This window comes from Elgaria multicarinata, chromosome 2 (genome assembly GCF_023053635.1).
Source record: "Elgaria multicarinata webbii isolate HBS135686 ecotype San Diego chromosome 2, rElgMul1.1.pri, whole genome shotgun sequence".
NCBI classification, from domain to species: Eukaryota; Metazoa; Chordata; class Lepidosauria; order Squamata; family Anguidae; genus Elgaria; species Elgaria multicarinata.
The window spans coordinates 78,600,603-78,625,449 of record NC_086172.1 but is presented as its reverse complement, the minus strand read 5'-3'; the positions used below and the strand labels follow the sequence as shown (position 1 = coordinate 78,625,449).

General features: G+C 41.5%; 3 protein-coding genes across 3 annotated transcripts; 1 reads left to right on the top strand and 2 right to left on the bottom strand.

Moving 5' to 3' along the window:
* The first annotated feature begins 712 nt into the window (after nucleotides 1–712).
* On the top strand, nucleotides 713–3,865 carry LOC134393323 (olfactory receptor 5AR1-like). Its single transcript, XM_063118354.1, has 3 exons — nucleotides 713–1,615; nucleotides 3,252–3,272; nucleotides 3,812–3,865. The coding sequence occupies exons 1-3, from the start codon at nucleotides 713–715 to the stop codon at nucleotides 3,863–3,865; spliced, it is 978 nt and encodes a 325-aa protein (XP_062974424.1).
* Nucleotides 3,866–4,165: 300 nt separating this feature from the next.
* LOC134393322 (olfactory receptor-like protein OLF1) lies at nucleotides 4,166–5,104 on the bottom strand. Its single transcript, XM_063118353.1, has one exon. The coding sequence runs from the start codon at nucleotides 5,102–5,104 to the stop codon at nucleotides 4,166–4,168; it is 939 nt and encodes a 312-aa protein (XP_062974423.1).
* Nucleotides 5,105–19,160: 14,056 nt separating this feature from the next.
* On the bottom strand, nucleotides 19,161–20,090 carry LOC134393629 (olfactory receptor 4S2-like). Its single transcript, XM_063118689.1, has one exon. It carries the CDS (start codon nucleotides 20,088–20,090, stop codon nucleotides 19,161–19,163), a length of 930 nt encoding a protein of 309 aa, XP_062974759.1.
* Between the last annotated feature and the right edge of the window lie 4,757 nt (nucleotides 20,091–24,847).

The window sequence follows — 24,847 nt, the reverse complement described above, 5'->3', positions numbered from 1 at the left end:
CCCTCTTATGACCCCTGCTACTCACGGAGAAGAGGGAAGAAGCCGAAATGAGCAGCCACACAACCCACAGTCCTTGGGATCGTCCTGGGATCACGGGAAAAGCCACGAAGAAAGGGTATGACAATATCCCGGGGAAATGCAGGGATCTTCCCTCCCTGCTCCCGGGATCCCCTGTGCATCAGGTGGACACACAGTGATGATCACAGGACAATCACTGGGATATCGCCCAGTGTAGTCATGCCCTTAGTATCCTGGAAGGGAGGATTAGAGCTTTTCTACACAAGGCTATTCATCTACTGTATCTCCTTTCAGTTTCATCACAGAATTCAGATCTGAACAATACATGAGGAGCATTTCCTTTCCTGCTTGTCTACTACATAACCTCTAGGTGGCACTGTGATATAGTGGAACAGAACAAATGCATGAGGAAATTGTGCTCACTTGTATTTTTACAACAAAAGTATGTTATAAATAGTGCTTTCATGAGTATTCTTCATTTACATTATCTCAGTAAATGAAGCATATTTTTGTATAATCTAAGTGTTCTGGTAAGCAGATACAGCACTGGGTTAGACTATTATAGTGGAGCTTCTAGAACCTGATTGGATGGAATTGTAAAGAACACAAATCTTCTTTCCTTCTTTTAACAGCTAAAATCCGGAAATTTCAGGAAAAAGGTACATCCTGAATTTAGCATTCCTTGTCAAAGGTAATGGATAAAGGAAATTATTCGGTGATCACTGAATTCATTCTTCAGGGATTAACAGATAATCCAAAAATGCAGCTGCCTCTTTTTACGATCTTCTTGTTGGTTTACATTGTCACTGTAATAGGCAATCTCGTGATGATTGTCTTAATCTGTGTTGAACCCCAGTTTCACAACCCCATGTACTTTTTCCTGTGGAACCTCTCCTTTGCTGACCTCTGCTACTGCACAGCCATTGCCCCCAAAATGCTGGTGGACCTCTTAGTTGAGAACAAAAGGATTTCATACAATGCCTGTGCTCTACAGATGTTTTTATTTGGCTTTTCAGGAGATGTAGATTGCCTTTTGCTGGCTTTGATGGCCTACGACCGGTATGTAGCCATCTGCAATCCTCTTCTGTATTCAGTCATTATGTCCGAGAAGGTCTGCCGACAGCTCATAACTCTAGTATACGTCATAGGCATGATGGATTCATTGTTACACACTTGCTGTACATTCCGACTGTCATTCTGCAGATCTAATGTTATCAATCATTTCTTCTGCGATGTGCCTCCACTCCTAGTACTCTCCTGCTCTGACACATCTATCAATGAGATTTTGCTGTTTACCTTCGGTGGCTGCATTGTAGCAAGCAGCATAGGCATGATTTTTGTTTCCTACGTTTACATCCTGGGCACAATCCTGAGAATGCGCTCCGCTGAAGGCAGGCGCAAAGCCTTTTCTACCTGCGCCTCCCACCTGATGGCCGTTGGGATATTCCATGGGACAATACTCTTCATGTATTTTCGGCCCAGCTCCAGCTATTCAATGGACCAAGACAAATGGGCCTCGGTGTTCTACACGGTTGTGATCCCCATGCTCAACCCTCTGATCTACAGCCTGAGGAACAAGGATGTGAAAGATGCCCTGGCAAAGACCCTTGGCAAGATAGGGCTTTTGGAAGGCAGCAGCTCTGCTTCAAAATAGCCACAGGCACAGCCAAAGAGCAAGAGAAGGACTTGGTTAGGATGATAACCAGGGCAAAAAAATCCATCATAGGTTACGCAATCGTGATCTACATAACTACCTACAATGCAACATGAGTTGCCATGCTGTCCAAACCTGGTGCGCAGAGCAACAAAGGGCACATCATACTCATCCTACAACCCGTCATTTACAGTAAGGGTAATAGGGTGGGTATGAAGCTACCCCATTGCGCTGCATACTGTTTTCAGATAATATGGCCATTTGCTCTGTATTGTGGGTGATTATGTAAAAGGAGGCTGCATGACCAGCACACATGGGGAAGAACCAACCACGGGTTCTATTGCCCCTGCTATCGTGTGAACCTAGCGTGTGTGTGTGTGTGTGTGTGTGTGTGTGTGTGTGTGTGTGTGTGTGTTTTAACTCTGTTCTGCGGATTCTTGACATTCATCAGAAGCTTTATCAGGTGGCTACCAGGAGGAGAGCCTTCTCTGCTGTGGCACCCCGGCTGTGGAATGAACTCCCTAAGGAGGTTCGCTTGGCACCTACATTATATGCCTTTAGACGCCAGGTGAAGACCTTTTTATTCTCCCAGCATTTAAACAGTCTATAAATAAATTTTAACTTGGTGTTTTAAAATTGTAATTTTGCATTGCTGCTGTTTTTATCTGGTTGAGCTATAATATTGTATTTTATGCTATGGTTTTATACTGTTGTTTTATATTTGAATTTTCTTAACTTTGTAAACCGCCCAGAGAGCTCCAGCTATTGGGCGGTATAGAAATGCGATAAATAAATAAATAAATCATTAGAGATATCAACAGTAAAAGCAGACACACATCTCTTCCGGCAGGCCTACCCAGTCAAATTTTAAGATGTCTGGCTGTTATTTTAATAATGCATTCGTTTTATAAGTTTTATGTATTTTATAGTATTTTTGTATTTGATGTTGTTCCCCACCTTGATCCAGAGGGAGAGGTGGGTAAGAATCATTATTATTATTATTATTATTATTATTATTGCTATTATTATTATTTAAAGTCAATGTACCCTAACAGTACAAATCTCCCCTGACACTGCTCTGTTTTACTCTCTCTCTCTCTCTCTCTCTCTCTCTCTCTGTGTTTTAAAGTTAATTATATTGTATTGGTTTCACTTTTTTTTAATCAGGAATTGCATATATTTTATGTGAACTGCTTGTAGATCCTGAGAGGTTAAGTGGTATAGAAGCAGCTATAAATAAATAATATTCAGTATAATGTGTGGAATACCAAGAGCTCTCCTTTTCTTTCCACACAGGAGGTAGACTTTATTCCTATGGCAGATAGAAGGATGGGATGGAGAACACCCTACTCTGGTAACATTCACCTGAGAAAGACCTCAACATTTTGGGACATGTGTTCCCTTTGTTCTTTCATCACTTTGAGCGTCATTATACAGGGGGAAATCAAGTTTGCTTACCACCACTTCTCTGCCCACGTCTTTGTCCCTCATTACTTCATCTTTTGAAAGAGGATGTAAACAACATGCACATGGCCCATTGAGTGGGCCATTTTGATCCCATTGCTTCTCCTGCACACAGCAAAAGATAGCAGCAACTTCTGTCTTTAAAACTAAGTTGGACTTACTGGGGTGTGTGTTGTTGTTGTTTTTTTCCGTCATGTGAAGAAGGCTAGAAGGGTTGGGAGGCAGACAGCATGAGAGGAACCCGCAAAAATCCATGAATGCCCAGTAACAAGCATACAATAAAACGCTCATCTGATGGAACTCTATTGCTTCTTCCAGAGCTGATTCACATCAGCATGTTCATCATCAGATGAGTGCAACTTCACATGAGGATAAGCAATCTGTGAATGGGCCATCATCACAGATAGAACTCCCATAACACCTCAGACCCAATGCTTTTCAATGGGGCTAGTTCAGCTGCCAGTCGTCAGGTATTCAGAGTGCAATACTTAATTGCTAGAAAGGGGGATGTCAGGGTTTAAATTTGTCTGTCTGAAAACACAACCACCTGATCTGGAAGCCCTCCTCCCTAATCTCAGATGTGAGGATACACTCTGCTGTTTCTCATTGGTGAGAGAAATGCATTCTGCACATGCTCAGGTGCTTTTTCGTCTATTCTCACTTCATATATTCCAGGATTTAGCATTGAAAACACTGAGTCCTGTTACAAATTATATCCTGATCAAGTGATGTAGTTGCATTGTAAACCACCCCTTAATCTAGAATTAAGATGTGTTAAGAATTTGTTTAACTGAAGTCATTGTTTACATTTTTAATCATTTTTTATTGTAACATTTCAACAAAACAAAACATTATCTGCAGCATGAACACACACACACACACACACACACACACACACACACACTTGCATATATGAAAATGATTGTTTTCTCACGGACTTACTTCTCCCTCTGCATTATACCAGCCAACCTATGTACAGACACAAAGTTCAATTGGTAGCTACTCAGTTCCGCAGTTGTACTAAAACTATTATAGAGGATGTATATTCTTCCTTGTCAGTTTCTTTAGGGCATCTTTTACCTCTATGTTCCTCAGGCTATAGATCAGGGGATTCAACATGGGGATGATGAGAGTGTAAAAGACTGAGATCATTTTGTCTGTGTCCATTGCAAAGTTGGAACTGGGTCGGAAGTACATGAAGAGGATGGTGCCATGGAACAGAGCAAAAGTTGTCAAGTGAGAGGCACAGGTAGAGAAGGCTTTGAGCCTTCCTTTTGAGGAACGCATCCTGACAATAGTCCTGATTATGAAGGCATAGGAGGTGATAACAGTCACAGTGTTGAAGGCTTCAACGATGGTGCCGAAGGTGAAAAGGAGAAGCTCATTGAGGGATGTGTCTGAGCAAGCGAGGTCCATCAGGGCAGCCAGATCACAGAAGAAATGGTTGACATATTTCCCCCCACAATAGGATAGTCTTAGAGATGCACAGGTGTGTATGAGAGAACTCACAACCCCTCCAACATATGCGCCAACGAGCAGCCAAATACAGAGTGGCTTTGACATGATGACTGTGTAGGACAATGGCTTGCAAATGGCCACATAGCGATCTATTGCCATGGCAGCCAGGATGAAGGATTCTACATCAGTAAAAGCACAAAACATGAAAAACTGGATGATGCACCCACTGTAAGAGATGGTTTTGCTCTCTGCTAGTAAGTTCAGCAGCATCTTGGGGGCAATGGTTGAGGCTATGCAGGCATCCATAAAGGAAAAGTGTCTCAGGAAGAAGTACATAGGGGTATGGAGTTGAGGGCTGTTCCAGATCAACACAACCATCACCATATTCCCTACTAAAGTAAAAAGATAGAGGACAAGGAATACTGCAAAGAGGCTGATCTGTACCTTTGGGTATTCTGTAAATCCTTGCAGAATGAACTCTGTCACTGTGGTGCTATTCCTATCCATCATCTGCTGAACCATGATTGCTCTGCTAAGAAATGGACAAGCCAGCCTAGGAATTGTCTTGGTGGGTTATCATTCTGTGACTTCTCTAGAATTAGCACCTGAATAGGTCCTTGAGGATTGGCCATGATAAGGTATTAGTTTTTCTGGCTTGATTGTGGAAATCTCTTATCTGAAAAGCACAGGAATGAATGTTTCATGACATATCATTATTTTCGTAGAACATTGTAAGTGACATAATGCTTATACTTTCCATCGCTACCAGTTAAAAGGGCCATTTAAGAAGATACATCATGCGTGGGAGAGAATGGGATACATCCTTTTCCTATACGGTATTTCTGTTATTCTTCAGTGTCAGTTTTTAGGGTCTAAGTACTACAGCACGTCACTGTTCAGAACTGTTGTTTTTCTTCAAGTAATGGAACCTCTCCACACAAAGAGTATGAACGATCCCACGAGAAGCGCTTGCAATTTTGCATGCTACCTGATTGAGTAGCATGAAAAATTACAGGGTTTCCTCATGGGGAAACATTCATCTGTTTTCAATAAACAGGGAGATGATGATGAAGAAGAAGCTGCTATCTAAGTCTAAATAATTTTGCAGTACTTAAAATATATAAGGGCAGTGCCTATGCAAAAAATTGCACTGAGGTGGGTATGCTGTCATGCAATACACTGCTACCAAACATTTCTCCATGTTTGGAAAATGTGAAGGGCAACATGGGCAAACAGGGAGTTCTGTTTGCAATTAAAGAGAAAAGGGAAAGACTGAGGGAAAACTGAGAGAACCTCATTCTTTAAGCTGCAACCTCACAACTCTACGTTCCCATAATTCCAATTTCCGTGCCCATGTTTATTGCTCCACTGCTTCACCCACTCCCAGCAGCTTTGCAGTTGCTCAACAAACATACATACCTGTTCCTAGCAAGGATTCTAGAGCAGGGGTGGACAAAAAGCAGAAGTCCAAAGCCAGCTGTTTTGGACTTGGACTTCCAGCATTCCTAGCCATTGGCCTTACTGGCAGGGACTTCTGGGAGTTGAAGTCCCAAACATCTGGTGATCTGCCTTCTGACTACCCTGTTCTAGGCTGTTTCTTCTGCCTTTTCCCCCAGAATCGTCCCGGGCTCATCCCTGTGCATGCAAATGGCACACAAGGGATCCTAGCAGCAGGCAGGGATGATCCCTCCATTTTCCTGGGATAATCCTTAGGTGTAGAAAGGGCCCTAGAGTAGCCTAGCTAAAGGCTACTGCTGCATGCTAATGGGAAACATAGAACATGACAGACACCGAGTTTTCATAATTACAGAGTCTAACCCAGGTGGGAAAGTTTAATGTCTTTGGATCTCATACATGCGTACAGCCAAGCTGCACTCAAATTCTTCTTCCCAGTATGTTCTTCTGTCATGGACTAGGACTGTGGAGACCCAAGATCAAATCCCCACTCAGCTGTGAAGCTCTCTGGGTGGCCCTGGACCAGTCACTACCTCTCAGCCTAACCTATCTCGCAGGTTGAGCTCCTTGTCAGATATAAGTGCAATAAATAAATAAATGAAATAAATAATGGACTAGAAGGTTATTCTTTCCACCTTCCACCACTATAAGAAATTATCTACATAAATATGGGTGACTCTGGGTCTGCAGCTGCAAACCTTATAAAATCCACAGATTTTGTAGGTCCATTTTCAGTTAACTCCTTACCAGAGTGTGTTTAAGAAAATAACTGCAGCCTTAAGACACCGTGTAGAAAACCATATTTGCCATTACTTTTCACGCATGTTGAGTATTCAGTTGAGCTCCCAGCTAAAACCCAGAGATACTTTTAGCAATAAAGCATAGCAATTTGAGCTATGATCCCATTTCTTATGAAAAGTCAGAAACATGAGATTTACCTGTTACGAGAACATATTGCCTTAGCTGATGGTTTACAGAACCAGCATCAAAGGTAGGCCTGGCTGAGGACCTGCCAAGGGCCCATGCCCCAGCCAGAGACCCACTGACAAGCACCCCCTGGTCTTGCTCCTTCTCTTCACCATTGCTACCTGTTTGTTCTCCTGCCTCTCGCTCTGGTACAGATAATGGTGGTGGTGAGAAGGAGGAACAGGAGATGCCACTGCCTGCTTGCTCACTGAGAATGTAGCCTCACCAAGGGAGGAGGGCCACTAAGCATGTTTTGCCCAAGGGCCCTCAAAAGCTGCATTACTGCTGCTTCAGCAACAAGACGGTCTAGCAGCCAGCTTTAGATCTTGGGCACTGATCCCTGGAGTTTTGAATGGTGTCCCACTCAGTTGGGAGACAATTAAAAAGTTGTCTTTTTAACTGAGTACAGAGCTCCTGTATCTTTAACAGTTGGACAGAAAAGGGAATTTCAGTAGGTGTCATTTGTACACATGCAGCACCTTGCAAAATTCCCTCTTCATCACAACAGTTCAAATGGCAGGATCCCTGCCCTCTTTTGAATCTTGTCACTCTAGTATAGATCCTGCCACTTTAACTGTTGTGATGAAGAGGGAATTTTATCAGGTGCTGCACGTGTACAAAGACACCTGTTGAAATTCCCTTTTATATTTAACTGTTAAAGATACAGGAGCCCTGTCCTCCTTTCCACATGGTCACCCTAACAATGTTACATATGTCTTTTGTAAAGCTATTGGGTTTTAAAATCCATTCAACATCAAGCCACCCCAAAATACTTTGCATTACTGCAGGGAGAGCTCCAAATGACATTGTTGCTGGGAAAATCAATTTTCCCTCAGCTACGTTGAGAATTGAAGATAAATTCAATGAAACAGGGAAGTCTGTGGTGGGGTGGCCGATGACATCATTGGCTCTACTAATCCAAAGGCCCTGGTACGTTGACCCTGTGGTCGCTGGTTCCACTACACTACTACAGTTTGAACATTAAATTGTTATCAATATGCCTTTGGCAGCTTACATAAATGAGTTCAAGTTACAGGAAGCCAGATTCCAGCTGGACATCAGGAAAAACTTCCTGACTGTTAGAGCAGTACGACAATGGAACCAGTTACCTAGGGAGGTAGTGGGCTCTCCCACACTCGAGGCCTTCAAGAGGCAGCTGTATTGCCATCTGTCAAGAATACTTTAGGGTGGATTCCTGCATTGAGCAGGGGGTTGAACTCAATGGCCTTATAGGCCCCTTCCAACTCTACGATTATATGATTCTATGAACCAGAATGTCACCTTGTAGGAATCATAAGAAGCTCAAACAAAACACATGCATTACTTCTGTGCACTACAAGATCAATGGGAGAGGGTTTTGACTTCATACAACTAGAGCTCCTATAGTAAACCTTTCCTTCTAAGGGTTAAATTCTTGATTTAAAATAGTGATGGTCAAAGTGTGGCCGTCCAGATGTTGGACTACAGCTCCCATCATCCATCACCATTGACTATGCTGGCTAGGACTGATGGGAGTTGCAGTCCACCAATATCTGGAGGATGACACATATTTAAAATGCAGAGACACTTTCCCCTCTGATCTATAAGCAGCTATGGTAAAATAAATGGTTTTAATGGCTGTTACCTTTCATAACATGAGAAAATGGAAGAAGTGGGATCATCACTCATGGTAGGTCATCAGCTTTATATGCTGGATGTCCCAGGTTCATTCCCTGACATCTCCTGTTAAAAGCTTTAGGTAAGAGGTGATGGGGAATCCCTTTTTCTGCCTGCCTGAGACTCGGAAAAGCAGCTGCTGCCAATCAGAAGAGATGGACAGATAGACAGTCTGATCCGCCATGATTCCAGATAATGCTTTAATTATACAATCACACCCTACCTCACTGGTGGGATTTTAGGGTGGGGCAGACCAGGGGTGGGTGCAACTGTCAATTTCAATTTCTCTCAGTTTCTCCTTTGTTCCAACCTTAGATTCAGTTTCACCCCAAAATGTTGATTTTTAAAAAAAGTTTGCATGAAAATCCATGTTCATTTTTGTGTGCATTTTCCCTACTATATCCAATATACACATTTTAATGCTTTTTTTTAATTAGAGAACTCCATCGCAAAATTTTAAAAAGTGTGAATTTCGAAAGAGTGTCAGTTCTCGTATTGATTTGAAAGTGCGAAATTAAGCAAATACGCATTTCAATATTAACAACATAAATTTCTCCCCATCCCTAGTCCAGGCAGCAACATTTTCACTTTGTAGCCCTCCTAAGTTTCCCCACTGCTACTTACATCTGTTTTCTTACTAAGACAAAGAACACATTAAGGAAGAAAAGACGGAATAGCTGTACAATGCCTTTTGAATGTTAGTGCTAGGAGCCTTCCCTCTGGAAGCACCCTGGGTATAAAGCAGCTTTCTACGCTATCTATGAGAAAGAAATCCTATGGATCAGAGTTTAAGTTTAATCAAAAATTATTTTTAGATTAAGAGGTTTAGATTCATCAAAGCACACCATGACGTGGGTTAAGTGCTATGTCAAATAATTTCCTTTGTTTGATTTGATTTCAGCTTAGTATTTTCTGATACCAAAAGAAACACATTTTAAAACACCACTACAGAACAGCCATCATGAGGGCTGGCATGCTAAGCATCCCGTGCTAAAGTGGGGCAAAACTCGAAAAAGAATAGCTGGTATTTCAGGGGGTTTCCATTAACGGCTGGGATTTCTGAACATGTTTTTATACATATAACTCATTGCCTGAGTGTGAAATGGTCCCAGGTGAGAAGCTACAGGAACAGGCGAGGAGCTTTTGCCCATGGTTTAAGGCCTCCATACCTTTTAGATTATGGTAGGATGTTGTACTAGCTTCAGAATGAACAGGACCTGAAAGACGGAGCCAATGTAGAACAGATCCATGCAACTTTTCTCATCCCAGCGGCACTAGATTAGAAGCTTAATTACCACAGGACTCTTGAAGCACTGACGCTTTTAAACCCAAGGAAAACATTTTACTGCCTAATATTAGGCTGCCAAATGTATATCCAAGGGCTCCTTGATTATGCAAGTGTGGGAGTGGTCTCAATCGCTTCGTTTGACCTTGGAAAAACATAATTTCGATGGTGTCACTCTCAAAAATGGTGCGTTTGAGTGCTGCAGGCAAAAAACAAAATGGCCACCATCGCAAACACATTTCCCCATTTTTCTAAGTAACAGTCTGTTTAATACAAAGTATATATATTCAGAAAATGTTTCTCCTTCAATTCTACACACAAAAAAAGGTCATTATGTATTTTTAGGACCTATCATTTTATCAAAAAGTTTACTTTTAAGGTTTCCGATTGACATTTCCTGAACATTTCTTCTAAAAAGAGACTTACCACTTCAGGTTGCTGTTGGTCTGACAATTCATGCGTCAACCCGCAGCCAGTTCCTAGAAAATATTGTGCATGGTGTCGGCTGTAGCATTGATTATAAACGGGTCCTATGGTTAGAAACGCAAATCACATCAAGTGTTTTGAAAAGAATTCATGAAAATGACGGAGTTTACATTCCACCAGACATTGTGCCAAATAGATTTATACATTGTGCTGCTGACAACCTTGACTTCTCTGAAGACACAGCAGATGGTAGAAGAACACTTCATGGGACTGTCATAACGGTGTACCAAGTTATGAAAGAGTGTGATCCCATTACACCACTGTCAATAGCTTCGTCAAAGGATTGGCCAGGAGAAACCTTTGACACTGCTCTACCAACTGTACTTGCATGTCCAAACCCACCCAACTGGAAAACCTGCTGCCCACTGCCTGTGGGTTCACGCAAACAAATGAACTCCCTGGCAATTCTTAATGAGGCTGTACTTGTTGATGCTGCTTGGTTTTTTCTAAGAAGTTACATACTGACTGCCAACAAGAAGTCTACTGTATACTCTCTAACATGGTCTGGCTATAACAGCCTCATAGTAGATGAGAAACCTGTCTCAAGAGTAGCCGTGCTACCTATGATTCCAGAGTCACCAACCAATCATTCAGTACAGCTTACTGTCATGAGGCAACTGGAGAAACTTAACAGTACAGTTCATCGCAACAGTTTAATGCATGACACAAGTTCAGTGCAGGCAATGAAAAAAATGCAATTGTCACAGTTGACATGGCGCCTTACAAACCACTGAAACAACTGGAAATGGCTGTTGAAGACTGTAAGGGGAAATGGCTTTTGAAACCTGGTGAGCTACATATTATAATTGCTCAACTGCGCACAATTGGAGAACTAATACAAGGATCTGGTATACCTGAATTATGGGTGGAATGTGATTTATATTCTACAACAACGATGAAACAAATCCTTGACGGAAAACACATAAGAAGAGCAATTGAAGCTCACATAACCACAGTCTCTGCATTGACTAGTCTGCTTCTAGAAGAATTTGAGGAAGAATATCCCGGAAAACTAGACTGTGTGAAGCCTCTTTTCCAAGAAGTGGTTGAGGGCTTGACAGCTGGAAATAAAGGAGAGCTTCAAACAGCACATGCCACTTTAATTTCTACCATAAAAGAAAATAAGATTGTTGTTGAAATAGACAAATTTTACACCACAAGAAAGGCCAGAGAGTCTCTTTTCAGACTAGCATGCACATATATGGATATGGTGCAAACAATGATGGGCTTCATAAGAGCTGTAAGGACATCGGATTGGACATTGGGCTTGGCATCCACGAGTTTGTGAAGTACTTCTTTGCATTTAATCGATTGAATTATGCACGGATGATCGCCCTATACCTTTCCGAGATGGAAAACTTGGAGTCAGAAGATCCAGAGATTTGGAATCAATTCATGGAGGGGAATTGGCACTGACGAAGCACTAGAACATCAAAATCGAAAACTTAAGGTACACGGAGGACTTGTTGGTATAACACTAAACGAGAATGCTCGGAATCAATTCTTTCTTGCTAATTTGGAACTAACTAGAATTGGAAGTGAAACTGATAACATGATAGGCTTTCGAAACACAGAACAAAGTAAACATCACAAACTGTCCATTAAATTACAGCAGCATCAGGACAACAATGTTATGAAACTAAAAGAAGTGTTTAAAAGCTCAACAAATCCCTTTCACTGCAAAAGTGATGAACTCATTCATATCCTAACTCAGCGTGTCTTTCCAGAAGAAGTACAGATGTCTTTAGAGAGTGTGGCAGAAGTTGGACAAGATCTCTATAATACCTTCTTGCAACAGCAAGTTCACAGTAACAGCATACAGTTCTGGGCTCCTATGAAGAAGAAGGTAATTAAAACGTGTAAAACAGCAGCGAAGAAAGTTAAAATTACCCTCAAAGACAAAACTATAGCCATGAAGACAGATCTATCCCTTATTTCAAGGTTGTTGATAGCATCCAGAAGCAGGCCTGACATAGATTTAAAGTACAATTTCAGTAACTATGAGTTTTCAGCACTGTCAAAGTCGTTGTTTGGTGCTGATGGTAGAATGCATCATTGCCTAGCTAAGTACAAACCTATGGATGCCCTAGAATCAATACAAACAACACCTGGCCAAAAAAATGATGGAGATATTGCTACAGCACCTGCAGATTTGGAAGAGCATGAAGAACTACAGGAAAATGATGCGATAGTAGATGGCATGGCACTTCTTCACACCTACCACAGGCCTAACTCAGTGAAAACATGCCATGGCCTTGGTGTAAGCTTCAGCAAATGGATTGGTGAAAAATTCAGCAATTACAGTGAGGTTCATGTGGTTTTCGACTCTTACAAAGAGAACTCATTGAAAAAAGAGATGAGAGTGATTCAGCAAAAAGGCTCAGATCCAATCCAGTACAAAATCAAACCAGAAACAACGATTGGAAGTACACCAATGAATAAATTACTGGCTCATTCAATTCGGTGTGACCAATAGGAAAAAGTACGTTGTCAGTTGGAAGGACAAAGCAGCTTCAACACATGGTGATGATGTATCAAGTCTTTCAAGTACCAAGGAGGAGGCGGACACGAAGATCATACTACATACTATTACTTAGCACAGAGAGGAATAAAAAACACCCATGTGTTTTCACCTGATACTGATGTTTTGGTTTTAGCACTAAGACGATATCCCCAACTTACACCAGAGTTTGGACTTTTCCTTAGCCGTGGTATGAAAAGAATTGTTCAGCTAGCTTTAATTTACAAAGCACTAGGGCTACTGAAAGCCTCTGCACTCCCTGGATTACATGCACTTTCAGGAGCAGATGTAACAGGATCATTTGCCAACAAAGGGAAAGTAAAGTGGTGGAAGACATTCAATTCTGTATGTGATGAGCTATTAGAAGCTTTGGCCAAACTGGGAACTACACTGTCTCTCACTGATGATGTCAGGGCAAGCTTGGAAGCATTTGTTTTTCAGCTGTATATCCCCAAAACAACACTGACTGATACAGGAGATGTAAGATGGTTGTTGTTCACACAGAAACAATGTCAAGATGAGAACCTCCCTCCAACAAAATTTGCTCTGAACCCAGCTTTGTTAAGGGCTCATCTTCAGGCTTTTGAGTGGAATCAGGACCTCATCCAGCATCCTAATATCCCACTACCTACGGATTTCAGATGGAAGAAAGTAGGGAGTACATACCAGCCAGTTGCATTTACCATGCCCTGTGCTCCAGAGCTTATATTGGAACTTTGTCACTGCTCATGCTCTCAAAGGCGTTGCTCTCATCCATGTACGTGTCAGTCGAATGGCTTAAGGTGTACCGAGATGTGTAGATGTGAAGGTGATCCTGCCAGATGTGATAATATGGGAGGGTTCGAAGAAGATGATGAAGAAGACTTAGGACTAAGTGAGATTTGTAATGAAAGTGATGATGACTGTAATTAAAATCTGATTGCAGTAGTGAATAAGTATTATGTTTAAATTTTAAAAATATACTTTTTGTTTCAATTGTTATCTTTTAATTTCATAGGTCTGTACTGTAAAAAATATGGGGACATGAAGAATACCCGTGTGGTGTCACTACTAATAATTGATATCTGGTGTCACTAGAAACAGTGTCATACATATCAATATGCACTGGTTAAACTCCCGAAAGTCTATTATTGTTTAATTACACATCATCTTTATTGTTTCCATGGTTAAGAGATGACTGAGAGACATTAATGTTCACAGAACTTTTAATTTTTGGTACCGCTATTTTCATTAAAACCTTAAAAGTAAACTTTTTGATAAAATGGTAGGTCCTAAAAATATGTAATGACCTTTATTGTGTGTAGAATTGCAGGAGAAACATTATATATATATATATATATATATATATATATATATATATATATATAGTTGTATTAAACAGACGGTTACTTAGAAAAATGGGGGAAAGTGTTTGCGATGACGACCATTTTGTTTTTTGCTTTCAGCACTCAAACACACAATTTTTGAGAGTGACACCATCGAAATTACGTTTCTCCAAGGTCAAACGAAGAGATTGAGACCACTCCCACACTTACATAATCAAGGAGCCCACGGGAGCCTGTTTTTGTACATTCGACAGCCAACTATAACCATATGTAACCTTCAGCCTCTTGCCATGCCTGCCTCTTGCATCCGCCATCCTTTTCTGTCTTCTGCCAGCTCCTGTATTTTGGCAGTCACTCATCTCCTTCCCTTAAGGTATAGCAGAAATATTTAAAGTTAATGATGTATAGATGGTTCCAAGCACCTGGGGACCAAGCACTCCATTCAACAACAATTAACCTCCACCACTCTTGTCTTGGGAGGAAACATTCCGAAGTTCCTCTAAAGGATACATAACTCTCAGCTTTGTGCAGCTCTTGCAAAAACTGATGTAACATCACAGTTCCAAATGCTCCTCTGTAGCCAGCTTTTAATTACATCCAAGAGACGTGTCCTGAGCACTCGTAGAATATATAGGGTTGGATCCAGATTTAGTCATACTTAGGCAGGATCTACACTACTCTTTAAAATGGTTTATAATAGTAATGACAACTGTTGGGGCCCAGGACACACTTCATATACAGTTTTCAAACCATTTTCAAAGTATCATTTCCTGCTTGGCGTAGATCCATTGAAATCAATGGAACTTAAGTTATTCATGACTACATTAGGTTCCACTGATTTTGGTAGGTCCATACCTAGTATGACTAAATCTGGGTCCAATCTATAGTGGATAGTCTCTGGCACATACAACCAAGAGGTTGTCTACATCCAACTGTATGCACAATGCCATGACTGTGCATATAACTCATTCTTCAAAAGGCTGTAACCATACCAAACAGCTGCTTGAGGGAGAGGGGGGGGACTAAATCCACCACCCACACCCACAGAAACACACTAGCTAGCTTCCCAAACAGCTGATTGCCACATCATGAAGAGAGTTGTGTTGAGTCTGAGAAAATGCATAACTGGAGAACTGCATGCATAGCCACACCCATTTGTAAATGGGGTTCTTCATCCAGCTGTGGATATGTGCATGGATGGACCCTAGCTGGATTGAGGTAATGAACTATTCCTACAGCAGATGTAGAACCCATGCCTTCCATTTCAGTAAACCAGAAAAATAAGTTTCCAAACATGGGTTTAGGCTAGCTGTACGTATGCCCCAGTGCTAGAAGCAGGGCACTTTTCTCTTTAGACGCCCCTACATGTATCATGGGAAGGTAGTCAGGCCAACTGTACAGCTATTACTGGTCCCCTCAACCCAGTCTCTATCAGCCACATGGAGTCATGAGGGCAAACAGGGGCTTAAGAGCAGCACCCTAGCGAATTAGCCATTCAGCTCCTCCAAATTAGAATCCCATGGGTGTGCCCTAAGTTTCCTTATAGGAGGGAATCTACACTAGTATATGAAACGTTGTTTTTACAGTCACTGAACGTTTTGTTTTTGAACGATTTAAAACATAGCAGTTTTAAAACGTTTACTTACTTTTCTCTTTCCGTAGGAATGTATTCCTTTTGGCCACACTAAGGAAAGAAATCCATTTGTAATTTCCCCTCCCACTTCCTCTTCTCTCCGAGACAATCCTCCACCAGCCGGCAGCCTCCCAAAAGTGAAACTGGAAGTGGCTGCAAAAGAGAGGCTTGAAAGAAAAAAACGGCTCCAACTTTGGGCACGGAAATTACATAAACATGCCCCCAGGAATGCGATTGGCTGATTAAGAACTACAGGGAACCCATTTAATACGATGAAATCAGCCACATCATACCAAATAGAATGACTTATTTCAGAGAAGTTCAAAATAAAAACCGGAGAACAGACAACAATAAAACGTCACAAACTGAACGTCATGTGGCAAAATACTACCAAACGTACACTTAAAAACGGTAAGACACGTTCTAACTTGACTAGTGTAGATCCCCTCATGGTCAAAACCTTTTCTTTCCTTTTGTTTTGGAAATCCACTAGAACCCACTGGGTCACCCCATCTTCACTGTTATTTTCTCAAAGAATTCCAAAAGTTTGTGAAGCAAGCTTTCCCTTCACAGAAGCGGTGTTGGTTCTTTTTCACCATGACATGCTTATCTATGTGATCATAATAATTTTAGTCATAATAATTCTTTATTATCTGGGCAGACAATAGCCTGGCAGACCCATAGACCTCCTGAACTCAGCACATCTACACAGCAGAACTGTTGTTTGTTTGTTTGCATTTCTATACTGACCAATAGTCAAATACTATTACTAACTAGTACTATTCCCTCTCCTTCTCCTATTGATGAGAGTAGCTTCAGTCTATACAGTACTGGTTCAGCAACATTTTTGGGGGTGCCTTCATCAGAGGTGGCTCTGTGAGGAAGAAGTAGGAGCTTGTCCTCCTTTTGCTGACCATCATCAATGGTGGAGCATCATCAGCCATAACTTTATTTTTTTAACAGTTTCCCAATGTGCATGTACAGAGCTCTGCATCTGTGAATAACATATATTTCATATTAAATTGTTCCTGCATAGAGTTTTGAAAGTGCACATGGAAAAATTCTGCTAAAAAACATAATAATTAAATGACTGACCATGTACTTTTGTGGTCCCACAAGTAAAACAGCAGCAGCTCAGAGGAAAAGGGCAGTGATCCTCCCTCCCTCCTCCTGAAGAGCTCCTCCTCCTCCTCCTCCTCCTCTCTCTCTCTCTCTCTCTCTCTCTCTCTCTCTCTCTCTCTCTCAATCCCTGCCTTTCCCAGTGAATTTGAGAATGAGATCAGTGCTGCTTCCTCCTTTGAAAAAAGTAAAGTTTGGAATATCCTTTCAAGGCTTCCCAGTTATCCCTCTTCTTTTCATTTCCTTGTCTCAAAAAAACTAGTAGCTGACAACAATATTCATGTCTATTCAGAAGTAATTCACATTAACTTCAATTGTGTTTACTCTTGAGTAAGAGGACCTACAAACAGGACAATAGGAAAACTGTGTTTAATAACAGTTGGCTTCTATGTAGTGGCTTCTCTACACCAAGCTTTTATCCTGTGATCAAGATAAGTTATTCATAGAAATGTGCAGTCCTTTACATGACATCATCAACTTACAGGGCCTCTCCCATGCTTTGTTACCATTTCTGGGGCTTTAATTGTAATGGGGAAAATGCACTATTTTAAAATGGTGATTTCAATAACTCTGTGTAATTATGGAGTTGTGCTACAATCACAGTTGTACCACAGTGCCATCTAGTGGCTGTATAGTGAAACATATAGAACTTGCAGGGAAATGAAATCCGTGAGGGGGAAGGGAGGAAGCCCATGTAAAAGATCAATCTTAATCCCACAAAGAATCCAGAAGCAGAAGCCCCAGTAAAGCTGCAGGATAAAAGGCCTGGTTAGAGAAATCCTAGGTTTAGAGAGGGGGTTTGAGAATGCTTTTTTTGGAGAGGGAGAGGAGAGCATGAAGATGGCCTTTATGTAGTCACTGTATTATTATTATTATTATTATTATTATTATTATTATTATTATTATTATTATTAAAAATTCTCTGGTTAAAGTAATGCAGAAGTTTGCTGGAGTTCATGCATTAAACAATGGTTAAAAAATACCCTGAAGCACCAGAGCTGATTTTAAAAACTATCCCTCCCACTTCTAACATAATGCAAGCACCATAATGTGACAGGTGGCCCAAATTTGCATTACAAAATGACACAACTTGAATCATGTGCCCTTTCAAACTCCTGCTACTACTACTCCCACAATTACAGCACCATGCACTGGTGTATAGCATGATTGTGGTATAAACAGAGCAGATACTGCACTGCAAACATTATTGTGTGTCCAACCTACAATTGTGTTTGGGGAAATACCAGTACAGCGGTGCCTCATGAAAAGAGTTCCAGTGTAGATTCTCCCAATATTATTTCCTGGGGTCACTGAAGGAAGCTAGAGATATGGGGTGCTTTATGGCACCATCACTGTGCCTCATTCACAGAATTTTATGGGGGGCATGGAGAGTTTCATTTTCAGCTTGGACCCTTCCCATGTTTTCCCATCAGCTCTTCTGCCTTTTCTCTTATCCATTAAGAGAAAAAAGATGAGAACTTGAAATATATGTAGTAACCTTACCCAAGGTTCAAATACTACCTGGCTTGGAATAAACTTCATTGGACAAAGACCATGTGTGGATGGTTTTGTTTTAAAACAGGCGTAGACAACTTGTGGCCCTCCAGATTGTTTGGCCTACAACTTGCACTAGCTCTAGTCAGCATATGATTTGATTTATTACATTTATATACCGCCCCATAGCCAAAGCTCTCTGGGCAGTTTACAAAAATTAAAAACAGTGAACTTTAAAAAGTATACAAAATTTAAAACCATGAAAAACATAAACAGTAATGGTATCCATTTAAAAACAACCGTTCTGGGGTCCGTTAAAAAACAAACAAATGATAGCCAATAGTAAGGGATTATGGGAGTTGTAGGTCAACACATTTGGGGGCCGCAGGTTGCCCATCCCCATTTTAACATAGATGGGTCTAAACAGTGGATCAGTTTTGCCTTCAGATTAAATAAGTATCTATAAAACTTCTTCGCATCTCTTACTCTAGGAACAAACACACAATAAAAATAGGTAAAAATCAGAAAACTGCCTCATTCAGCTGCAACCATTAATCAATTTTTGTAAAACAAATGGAACATTTCTCTTTGTGTTATAAGTGAGTCATAATTTCATATCTTTTTATTTATTTCCAACTTATAAATACATTTTTGCTCCATAACTTTCTCATTGCATTTTTCACCTCTTCATTTCTCAGGGTGTATATTAAAGGATTGAGCATAGGGGTGATAATGGTATAGAATAAGGCCACACACTTGTCCTGTGAGAATGTGGTGGAAGGCCTCAAGTAGATGAAGATGCATGGGCCAAAATACAAGATTACTACAGTGATGTGAGAGGCACAGGTGGAGAGGGCTTTGAGGCGTCCCTCGGACGAATGAGTTCTCAGCATAACTAGAATGCCAATGTATGATGCAGTCAACACAACAAAGCTGGTCAGAGAAATCATGCCGCTGTTGACAATGACAATGATTCCAACTATGTAGGTATCAGTGCAGGCCAATTTCAGTAAAGGGTGGACATCACAGAAATAGTGGTCTATTTCATTGGGCCCACAGAAGGGGAGGTGCACAGTGAGAAGGGTCTGTAATATTGAATGAACAAACCCTCCCAGCCATGAAGCCATCACCATCCAACTGCATATGTTCTTGCTCATAATGGTTGTGTATTGGAGCGGTTTGCAAATCGCAACGTACCGATCGTATGCCATCGCTGTGAGAAGGAAGATCTCTGTGCCACCCAACAAATGGATGAAGAAGAGCTGTGCCATGCAACCGACAATGGAGATGGCTTTCTTTTTGACAAGGAAGTCTGCAATCAGTTTGGGAGCAGTAACAGAGGAGTAGCAGATGTCTACGAAGGAGAGGCAACTGAGGAAGAAATACATCGGGGAGTCCAGTCGAGAGTTGCTCTTGATTGTGACAATGATAAACAGATTCCCCAGCACAATTGTTGTGTAGAAGACCAAAAACAGCCCAAAGCAGGCTTTCTGTAAGTCCTGATCCTGGGTAAGACCCAAGAGGATAAATTCAGACACATTGTTTCTGTTCTCCATGTATTCAGGGTAGATGATCAGTTACAATGCTGAATTAAATCTCCTGTCACCATAGAAAAGGAAGAAAAGTATCAACTAAATGTATTCTTGTCATACACAAGAGTGAAAAATTAACATATCTTATAACCAGAAATTAAGCCTTCAAGATTCCCCAGGACTCTCATTCCAAAACCATAAAAGACTTCACTTTCGGAATGCACAAAACTGAAATTCATTTAGCCAGAATGTTTGGCATAAACTAATATTTACTCAGCCATTCAGGAAAGTAAATCTAGGAAGGATTCAGGGACCACAATGGAAGAATTCACTGAGAGAAGTAAGGAGATGGTAATGACATTAATTTGAAAAGCAATTTTTCTACCAACACTTCTACAAAAAAGGATGCAAAAGAAAAGAACTGTTCTCCCTTTTTGTGTTTAGTTTGGTTTTAGGGTATTGCGGTATAAAATCCTTTGTGTGTGCTAGCCAGTTTCAGGGAGGGGAAATAATAATGTAGAAGTCAAACGTTTTGTTTGGATGCAGAGTTCAGGGAGTTTATGTGAAATAAGCCCTATGCGGAGGTTCACCTGCTCACACGTAGGGCAAAAGTGGGGAAGGGAACATGGACATAAGCTTCAACTCCAGCATCTTTGCATGCCTAGCTGCTAAGCAGACCTTCATGCATTGAGCTGTAGCTTGCACAAACAGAATGGAAGTGATGGATTTGACAGGGTTTCCACAAGCAATAGAACCTTTGCACTAGTGGAATGACAACATTGCAAACAACCCTCATTTTGGGTTTTGGAGGAACCATAGCTCAGTAGTAGAGTGCATACTTCGCATGCAAAAGGTCCCACACACGTTTACACGTCCACATATGTTGTCCCACAAAAGGAGATTGTGAGCTGCAAATGCAGTTCAAAAAAAATTACCTAACTTTGCCATTCTCCTCCCTCCCAATCCCCTTTCCTTTTGTGTCATGTCTTTTAGATTGTAAGCCTGTGGGCAGGGACTGTCAAGAAATACTTTTGTAAGCCGCCATGAGAGCCTATTTTGGCTGAATGGCGGCATCCTTAAATAAATAAAATAAATAAATTCTAACAATGAATGTGTGGGATTTCAGATGAGAGACACCTCTTAAGGATAAGGTCAAATGAGCTACATAAACAATGCTCCAGACTTTCAGTTACTTTCAGAGACTTCTCAATGAGCAACAGCATAACTTTGATGTGTTGAAATATATGTACTTTTTTTTTAAAAAAAAAAAAACAAGTTTCATCACCCATGCCTGAATAAAAATGAGATAAGAACTGATGTACATATAAACATCTGATTGTTCAAGTAGACTTCAAAGCTGACTAGTGGATTAAGTGTTGGATTTGGCAGTGGGAGACACATAGAGGGTTTTTTTCTGATGGGGGTTTATTTATTTATTCATTTATTCATTTATTTATTACATTTCTATACTGCCCAATAGCCAGAGCGCTCTGGGCAGTTCACAAAAATTAAAACCATTCAAAGTATAAAACAACAGTATAAAACCATAATACAAAATACAATATAAAAGCTCAACCAGTTAAAACAGCAGCAATGCAAAATTACAAATTTAAAACACCAAGTTAAAATGTATTTATAGATTGTTAAAATGCTGGGAAAATAAAAAGGTCTTCACCTGGCGTCTAAAGGCATATAATGTAGGTGCCAAGCATGGTTTAAACTAGCAGTGTGTCATGCAAAAATCCAGCATCTGCTGCTTGTTTTAGCATTGAGATGAAGTGATAAGGAGGCTGCATCTACTGAACCTCTAGACAAACTACATGTTGAGGTGCAAGGATGGGTAACAGATTTCCAACAGGCCCTTGCAAAAATGTCCATTATGAGGAGGGGGGCAGAGGCAACAACTCACATTACAGCTGTTTCCACACAAGTCTTTAATGGTGTTATCACCCTGCCTCAATCATGGAATTATTTGACCGGGAATGTCCAGATGTGCTTGTCTTCTACTCATGCTTCTCCCATGTTTTTTTTAGCAGCTTTTTTGCCCTTTTCCTTAATAGGGAAAATCCATTAAGGAGAAAAAGCTGGAACAGCACCACAATGCCTTCCAACTGCTGGCCTTTTTCCTAAATAGGGAAAACCTATTAAAGAGAAATAGCTGGAACAACCCTTCCAACTGCTAGCATCAGAAGCCCCCCCCCTCCAAACCTGGAAGCACCCAGACACTGACCAACAGAGTTCTGGGCCTGTGATCCCCTTGCACGCATGACCCTGCAACTCTGTGGAGGTGCCAGAGGGAAGGGGATGTCTCCCTGGGTGATTCCAGAAGAGGGCTCCTCACCCTAACACCCAAGAAGGCACTGTGCAGCAGTTCTATCGTTTTCCTTCTTAACATATTTTCCATGGTCAGGAAAAAGGCAGAAAAGGCATGGGGAAAACCAAGAGTGTAAGGAGAGGAAGATGGCAGTCTCTGGTTCCCCCCGTAACACAAAAGAGGGCAGGGCTCCTGCAGCTTTAACTGTTTAGATGAAGAGGGAATTTCACCAGGTGCTGCATGCATACAAATGACACCTGCTGAAATTCCCTTTTCTATCCAGCTGTTAAAGATAGAGGAGCCCTGGCCTCAGCTAGTCCTACTGTAAATTTTGGGGGAGCGGAGGGGAGACCTTGCATTGTGAATAACACGAGATCTCGCTCCTATTTACACGTAAGGCGCAATGACCTCAAGAAGAGAAGCATCGCGCCTGCCATTTTTTTATTTTTAAAGGGCCGGAAGCGCATGAGCGCTCGAGTGACTGAAGGAAGGTGGATTTTTTTTAATGATTTCCCCGCTGCCCCCACCCTAGCCCCGATGGGTACATTGCTCCTGAGGAGTGCTGTGCCCCGTGTGCAGCTCCCGGCTCTGCATGAGTAATCGCACGGAGCTGGCGCAAGCCGCAGCAACGGGCCACACCTTCTGCGGCCCAGGATCATGGAAAAAGCGGGCCCAAAGTGTAGGGCTGTATCCCGGGGCCAGGGAGGGATGATCCCTCCCTGATCCCGGGATCCCCTGTGTGTGATCTGGACACACAGGGACAATCCTGGGGTTCGCAAGGGATAGGCTGGTCTCGCTAAGGCCCCTGTCCTCCTTTTCATACGGTCACCATAATATACAGTCTTTTTATGGTTGTTTTCAAAGTAGCTAATGATGATCTATAATAAGTGAGGCAGGAAAAGACAGCTTGCTTCCTTTGACTTTAGGAATAAGACAGGCAACACATAAAATCTAAATTAAGCTTTGGGAATCTTGAGACAAATGGGCAATTTCTTTAATGGGTAATTTCTTCAATTGACACCCTTAAAGGATTTACTGCTGATCTCCATTGTTACCTGAATGGTCATTCTTGGATGGTGTCTTCTAGTCCACAGTATCTGCTGGCAAAGATGCCTTTAAATTTCGGTTCCCAGTGCCCCCTTCTTCCTACCCAAATAGCCAGAATACCATTTAAACTATCTCTGAAGGCTACCCATGCCGCCCTCTTTACAGGAGACCAGCTGAAGCCATTGACTCAGAAAATGGCTGCTTCTATGCACATTTAGGAAAGATGGTCTCTCTCACCTGCCCTGTTGTGTGCAGACAATGGAAATATTTCAATGAGATCATGCCCTGCTAGTATGTCACTGATCTGACTAATAAGCTCCCAGGAGCAATGAGATGCGTCCCAGAAGCAAATGAGATCTTCAAGGAACAACACAACTTTTTTATGCACAGTCTACAAATTTCAATAAAATCTTCAATGCTCTGTTATATGGGTGCAAAACCTCCAACCTGGGGGCCAAATCTGGCCGGCTGGGCTACTAATCTGCAGCCTGAGAGTTTCGTCAAAACTGAATTTGACCCTCGGACTAAAAGAGGTTTCCCATCCTTGGTCTAAAGGATGACATTGCTTAACAAAGATAAGGAAAATTGCAAGACTACAGTTTAGGGCCCCCAGAAAAGGAGGTAGTGATACAGCAGGAGTGTTGAAGCTCTTTCAGCCAGACCAGAGGATTGAATTTCATGTCAAAGAAGCTCTCGGGGGCCAAATTCAAGGGGTGGGTGGGGCTGAAGGCAAAACGGGCAGGGTCACAAATGCCAGCATGTTTTAGCTTAAAACTCCTACTGCCAGTAACTAAGCCTTAGGAGACACATTTCAGGGGGCAGAGCTTGACGGCCATGATTCGGTAAGCAATCTTTGGAGCTCCCGATTGGGGGCCTAAAAAAGTGTTAATAACTCTTAAAATTGGCAAGATATTCAAGAAATGTTTATTCTAAATGCTTGATGAAATTTCTCTGCCAGCGAAAAGCCAAGATCTGTGTCGCAGAAGGCTGGAAAGAGCTATAAATAACTTAGTTTCATTTTTGCAACGCAGCCGGACTGCGAACAGTAATTTATGGCTACTGGAGAGCAGAGACAGCAATTAAACTTCTTTATCAGCATTTGGAAGATATATAACAGACGTCTATGTTACTGAGCTAAAGGGAGAGTTGAAGTGGGATTTAAAAAGGACTGACTTCCGCTCGGTAACTAGCATGTCGGAGTTAAATGCCAAAACGAAAAAATAAAGCGAATAACAAAAAAAAAACCACCTGGTCCAGGGATAAAGTTCATCCTTCTGATAAATCACATGCATGTTTGACAAAGGTTACTTCTAGTGAGAGTGATGAGGAGAGTGATCAGGACTTTTGTAAACAATCGGGAGAGCTTGGAGAAGCGGAAAAATGGCAGCAAAAGCTGGAAAGAAGCCAGATTCAGCTGTGG